At 48.5% G+C, this 6,571-nt stretch overlaps 1 protein-coding gene across 1 annotated transcript; it reads right to left on the bottom strand.

Annotated features, from left to right (window-relative positions):
• Positions 1 to 1,912: 1,912 nt before the first annotated feature.
• Positions 1,913 to 5,420, bottom strand: LOC119352699 (cytochrome P450 85A1-like). The gene is made up of 8 exons (XM_037619274.1): positions 5,004 to 5,420; positions 3,986 to 4,310; positions 3,134 to 3,535; positions 2,953 to 3,039; positions 2,784 to 2,862; positions 2,582 to 2,688; positions 2,349 to 2,473; positions 1,913 to 2,244 (listed from the first exon to the last, which is right to left on the bottom strand). Exons 1-8 carry the CDS (start codon positions 5,204 to 5,206, stop codon positions 2,157 to 2,159), a joined length of 1,416 nt encoding a protein of 471 aa, XP_037475171.1. The 5' UTR covers positions 5,207 to 5,420; the 3' UTR covers positions 1,913 to 2,156.
• Between the last annotated feature and the right edge of the window lie 1,151 nt (positions 5,421 to 6,571).

The raw sequence follows: 6,571 nt of genomic DNA on the forward strand, positions 1-6,571 counted from the left end.
GTGGACATGCCCTCACTAGCAAATTTAGAACCTTACACTCCTCAACCTGCCTCTTTACTAGTTGCAACTCAGCATTACTCTCTACCATCTCCAATCCTTTCTCCCCTAAATCTGGATTCTCAATGTGAAACAACAGATCATATTCACTAAATCCTTGGGTTTCCATCACTGCAATCATATTTAGGTATGTTACATCTGAACTGTAGAGCTTCAGCTCAAACATTTCTGAAGCATCGAAATGGAACCTAACAGCCAAAATGTCATCATACAGACTGCAAAATGAAATAACAGACAAAATTGGTTAATAAACAATTTTACTTAACAGATAGGCTAACATATAAACAAACCTTTGTTTAAGTTAACATATAAACAAGTTAACATATCAACAAAGCTTTGTTTAAGTTAACATATAAAGAAAGCTTTTATTTACCCTTACAATATGAATAAACTAAACAATTGCTACAAAATCAAACAATATAAACAACTATCTCAATGCAACCCTAATTACAGAGTGGGTACTTAACTCACAGCAAAATGATGTTTTGTATTTTCAGATAAGTAGTTAACAGAATTGTCCACTAATGGTGCTCTGCTCTAGTTAGGACTCATTTAATCCACTATGCTTCTCTGCTCTGCTCTGCTCTAGCTAGGTAACACCTAATGCTGCTCTGACAATTTGGACTAAGAAATAACAATGTAATCCACTAATGCTGCTCTGCTCTGCTCCAGTTAGGTAACACATAATGCTGCTCTGCTCTAGTTAGGACTCATGTAATCCACTATACTTCTCTGCTCTAGTTAGGACTAGCAATTAGAGCGCTAAACATGCCGGCAGTAAACCCTAACACTAATCCCCAATTTCAGTGAGGAAGAATGGAACAGTGGAGCACTTACAGAACACCACCGAAGCCATGAGTCCAGTGACGGGCGGTGCTAGGGTTGGCCACCCAAATTCGCGCCAATCCCAGCCTCTGCTCCATCGACAACGCCGGCTCCGCAAAATCTTCGTCCTCGCTACTGTACTCCGAGCTGGAGTAGCCGCCACTGCCATCGAGGCCTAAGCGCGGGAGGTCGCCGCCGCTCGCATCGCCCCGACCATCGCCGCCTGCCGGAGTCGCCGAGGCCATCGTCGCCAGGGCACAGAAGCCGCGGAGGAGAGGAGGGCGCGAGGGAGGAGCAGACGCGGGGGAGGTGACAGCGCCTAAGCACTTCTATCCATGGCTACGGCGGCGTGGTGTGGCGGGCGGCGGGGCGGGCAGGGAGGCAGCCGCCGGCGAGGGTGCAAGGAGAAGGAAGAGGGCAGAGCGGGGTCGGGGTCTGGCTCGGTCATACAGGCGCGACCAAAACGGTGCGAGCCGGCCTCGTCCTAGTCAGCGCGCAGTCAGCACACGGGCACGCGCACACTGGCCAGCGTGGCGCCTGACGGGCGGGCCCAACCGGTGAGATTCCCTGTCAATACGTATAAAACACACTTTTAGTCTTTTTTGCAACAGCTCGTCCCAATCTTGGTACTGACATGTAAAAATTATCAATCTTGATACCAATCTGCTTCCAATACTCTAATTGTGGTACTTCTGCGCAATTTACTTCTCACGACCACATTCGCTTGTCCCGCATGTGTTTAGGAAGACGGCGCCCCATGACGGTACGCCTCGTTGTAGTGATGGTATGGTGAAGAGAGAGCATGCTCTCTTGTCAGTGACCATGACTACGCCAACGGAGCAGAGCAACTCCCTCCGCAAAAGGACAACGCCTCCCTGATGAGTTCAAAAATTGTATCCGAGACTCTACTTCCTTCATTTTACTGCATATTTCTTCTTTACACTCATATTGTTAATTAGCATCCATTTTATCTATCTATCATTTGACATGCAACTCTGCTGCATGTGTGGTTCGACAAGAAAAAGAGAGCTGAAGCTATCCACATCATACGCCTTTGTCCATTTCGGAATTGGTAGACCAAAATAACACAGGAGCATCTTGTTGCCTTTTACCCCGGCTACCTAGTGAACCTATAACATCTATACTATCGCAATGTTCCTATGTTTTTACAGGCATCAAAGATCTAATCTAATCATCCGCCCAGAATCGCGCTCTCATCGATCTTTGTCTTTGTCATATCTATCTTAACTCTGCAAAATGTTTGTTGGAAGAGTTCAGTAATCTTGAACTCGGATATGCAGCCCGTTGGGAGCTTCCACCCGGGGGAATTTCAAGATTGTGTTCTTGCCTTCTTCCTCCCATCTGCAACATCAAACCAAATGCAAGCATCTGTTGTTAGTAAAAAATAACGCTGGAGCTGCCCTTAGCAATCGGATCAACGTGGATTAATGAGAGGTTGAACATACCTGTATCGGGTCACGAAATAGTGGAGGAAAGTCGTGATCTCCACCGTTCCCACCTCCTTCCCGGGGCACATCCGGCCGCCCCCTCCGAACAACATGAAGTGCGGGTGCGATTCCATGTTCTTCTCCTGAACATTTTTAGTAGGCAAAAAAAGGTTAGAACTTCCTCTGCTGTGGTGATATGCTGTTGTATTGGTGGTTTGATGGTAATTAACATTTTCCACTCTTCTACTTACCAGCCATCTCCACGGATTGAAGGTCATCGGGTCAGGATACATGAACGGATCATAGTTTATCTCCCTTGTGTAAACATAGATTCTCCAGCCTTTTGGAATGACATACCCTGGGGAAAAAATCGATAGTACACCAATTAGAACTGACCTATTCCTTTTCCTAGAAAATGCTTTAGTGGCAGAGTAATTTCCAACCATAACTCACCATTCATTTCTACATCCTGGGTAGTTCTCCTCAGCAGTCCATTCACAACTGTGGCTAATCTTAGCGTCTCAAAAATGACCTGCATACAGGTGTCCATAAGTACATCATGATTATACTCATACTATACTACTACTCTGACTTCATCTTTTGTGTCCGATCTCCTACTTACAGCTCGAGTGAAGGCCATGGACTTGAAATCATCGTAGCTGATGGCTTCCTCCGGAGATTTTCCCTTCCTGATATCAAGATGCTCTCTCTGCATTCAAAAGTGAAAAGATCATCAGTAAACCTTAGAAGCACATGATGTATGCCATTGAACCAAAATTGATTTACAGAGTATGTGTACACACCCTAAGTTCTTCGAGGGCCCGCGGATGTTCCGATAGGTATTTGACGGCCATCATCGAAGTGGTCGACATGGTTTCGTATCCAGAGTAGATGAGGGCGATGAGCAAGTCAATGATCTGCTCATCGCTAATCTTTTCCCTGGCGCCGTCATCACCGCTTCTCAAGAGAGCATCCAACATGTCATCGTGAGCATCACCAGAGGATCGCCGTTCCGCGATCATCTGCTCTAGAATGGACACGAGCTTCTTCCTTGCCTGAAAACCTTGGTAGTAACTGGTCCCTGGGAGGTTGATGGGCAACGAGATTGTGCCGAGGACAAGGGTGTACAGCTCCGTCTTGAGGGCGTCGGAGAGCGGGCCGGCGGTGATGCCGGCGATCTGCCTGAGTGCGGATAGCAAGGCCATCTGAAAGGGAAAGCCAGTTAGATAGAGTATGATACGAGGACATAAGATTCTGGGATCTGCTGTTGCCATGCCCATGCAAGATGTACTCTGTTTTTGCAAGGAAGATACTACTCTGCTATGAAACTCTGCAACAACCACTTTGGAATGCGTAGAGTGATGCTGTCACTAAAACAAGCTATTTCTATCACTGATACATCTGGCGTCCACCAAGCTAGTATTTGCAAAACAGTTAACAAGCGAAATGTATTTGAACAAAATTTTCTCAGTAGCATGAACGGATGCAAAATATTTTCAGAGCAGAGCAGTGAGTGAACTAATCTGTGGGGGACAGAGAAATAACATGGAGGCAGTTGCTGGCATTAACGTACTCCGACATTCCACCCAACTGTGTCAACTTTTTTTCTTGGGAAAAAACTGTCGCTAGATGTACAGGTGGCCTGTGTGCTATACCTCCTTGGTCTTGGCCTGGACGTCGACGACACTGCCTGCCCATCCATGGAGGTGGTCGCGCATGAAGGCGTCGATCTTGGGGAGGAGGCTGGTGCGGAGCGCGGCGGGCCGGACGAGGCCGAGCATGGCGCCGCGCATGACGCGGTGCAGCGGGCCGTGGACGGCGGCGATGTTGTTACGGCCGAGGATGTCGAGCATGGACTGCGGATAGCCGGGCACGAGGCCGCCGGCCTCGCCCTGCAGCAGCATGCGGCGGTTGAGCTCCGGGTCCATGCACACCACCGTGGGGCACCCCAGGATGTGCGTCCGGAACAGCCTCCCGTACCTGCAGCAGCGCACACTAATGTTAATTCCTTGTTTCGAAGAAAGATTATGCTATATAGTAGATTATACTTCTTAATAACAAGCAAGCAAACAGTGTCATCATGCAATGAGCGTGTGATTAGATTAGATTAGATTAGATTGAGCAATGTTAATTGTTCTAGTTGGTAGAAAAAGTTGAAAGCGGAGGGACATATTTACAAATGTTAGGCACTTTGGGAGCTGGAGCAGTGATGAGCGTGTGTTATTATGTGAGCTTTTGGGGGACAAGCAGCTAAAATGATGCTCCTCCTCCTTTACACAGCCGGAAAGTTGCTGCCAAACCGGCACATTTCCGGCGTTGATAGATTCGCGTGAGTGAGTTACACTTGTTATTCTCGTAAAGACAGACGTACTAGTACTACTACTAGTAGTAAAAAATCTTGTGAAAATAGAGGGGTTATCAATTATTGGACTGAAAGCTGGCTACGCCGGCGGCAACATTCATCTCAACCCGGCAACAGCAACCGGCATCCATCTCCGGTTGAGTTCCCCACAACCAACCAGCGTAGTACTGCGTACTCCCCAACAAAATCCACCGAATCCCGGCGAAGCGACATGTCCAGAAGACACTAGCTAGCTAGCTAGCTTGTCAATCCGAGCAAGAAGACGCAGGCAAGAATGCATAACCATATCATCGACCAGAAGGACTACGTACCTGAGGCTCCTGTGCTTCATGAAGCTCGGGCCCTGCTTGAGGAACTCGGTGGTCTCCCCGAAGAGCGGCCACCCCATTGTGCCCGGCGGCAAGCGGCCCTCCTTCCTCCGGCCGTACCTGACCTCGTTCCAGCGCAGCAGCAGGCTGCTCGCCAGCACCACGCCGACCACAACGCCGACCAGCACAAGGAGGAGGAGCGCCATCTTCTACTTCTTCTTCTACCTCTCTCTGCCTCCTCTGGTTTCTTGGATGCTCTGTTTCGGTTGATGAGGCAGAGCGGTGTCTGTGTTGGCAACAAGTGTTGCTCTTGCTTGGTAGGCAGAGAGAGAGAGAGGAGGATGCCCTTTTATATAGGGAGGGGACGCTCCAGATTCCTCCTCTGCCTAATTATCTATCCATCCATCCCTTGGTAAAAATGGAGGACGTCCATTTCTTTTCCGACGAGGGTCCCCATTCCAAGGCGAGGTCTTGACCATGGAGGGAGGGAGGAGCGGATCGAGACGATGGTCAGATCATCAGATGGCATGACAACTGCACCAGAGAAAAATTGTAGACAAGCCAACAAAAGTAGAGATAGAGGTGGAGAAGCTAGCAGAGCGGCGCAGAGAGAGAGAGAGAGAGAGAGAGATGAGTAGGAGGAGGCCTGCGGCTAGGCTAGGGATAGTAGATAGGATAGGAGGCGCATGCTTGGTCTCGAAATCGGCGCCGCGCAGCGCCGTGCGTGTGCGTGTCGGTTTGCGGCCATCTGCTCAAAAGGTATCCATGTGTGCTTCTCTGGTTTCACGCATCTCAATGCCCACCCTCGACACGTCCGTATACGTCCGACCGAATTTTTTTTTACTCCCTCCGGTCCTTTTTACTCTGCACATTAGAATTCTTTGAAGTCAAACTTCACAAAGTTTGACCGTATTTATATGAAAAAATATTAACATTTGCCACGCTAAAGTTATATAATATGAAACTTTAAGTCATGACACATCTAGTGGTATTGATTTCAGGTTGTGAATGTTGACAACTTTTTCTATAAAGTTGGTCAAACTTTACGAGGCTTGACTTCAGTCAAATCTTATATGCGAACTAAAAAGGACCGGAGGGAGTACGTTCGGGCCGAATTGACCGAACGAATTTTATTTGTTCGTGGAGGCGTCTGCACGAGTCCGCATTATTACTATCATACACCAGAAAGATGGAGCTTTGGAGGAGTACACGCCGCCCACCCGTAGGGCTCCGACACCACTGGCCCATTTAAATTTCGCACCCAGGCCAATTTTCTTCCACTCCGTCCATGCTCCACCATTTGCATCCGCACACTCCTCGTCTACCGCCGCCGTTGTATCTCTCTGGCCGCTGCCCAGGCATTAACAATTGCCAGACGTCCACAGCCCCCACTCACACGCCTGCCTGCCTTGAACTATGACGACGCCCACCTTGGATCCGCCCATAACTAGGTATCCTTTGCCTCTTGTCCACGCCATCCATGGCGGACCCCCTGCCCAGCAGTTGTTCGGTCAAATGTCATTGAGCTTCTTTGTGGAACTTCTCGTTGTTTTCCTAGAGTAAACATGATG

Source organism: Triticum dicoccoides, chromosome 2A (genome assembly GCF_002162155.2).
Source record: "Triticum dicoccoides isolate Atlit2015 ecotype Zavitan chromosome 2A, WEW_v2.0, whole genome shotgun sequence".
NCBI lineage: Eukaryota > Viridiplantae > Streptophyta > Magnoliopsida > Poales > Poaceae > Triticum > Triticum dicoccoides.

Excerpts from the sequence above, each read along its gene's own strand:
- LOC119352699 (XM_037619274.1), bottom strand. The coding sequence starts at position 5,206 with ATGGCGCTCCTCCTCCTTGTGCTGGTCGGCGTTGTGGTCGGCGTGGTG. Across the intron at positions 2,863-2,952 it reads CCATGGCCTTCACTCGAGCT|GTCATTTTTGAGACGCTAAG; the intron begins GTAAGTAGGAGA and ends ACCTGTATGCAG. Across the intron at positions 2,245-2,348 it reads TATTTCGTGACCCGATACAG|ATGGGAGGAAGAAGGCAAGA; the intron begins GTATGTTCAACC and ends TTGATGTTGCAG.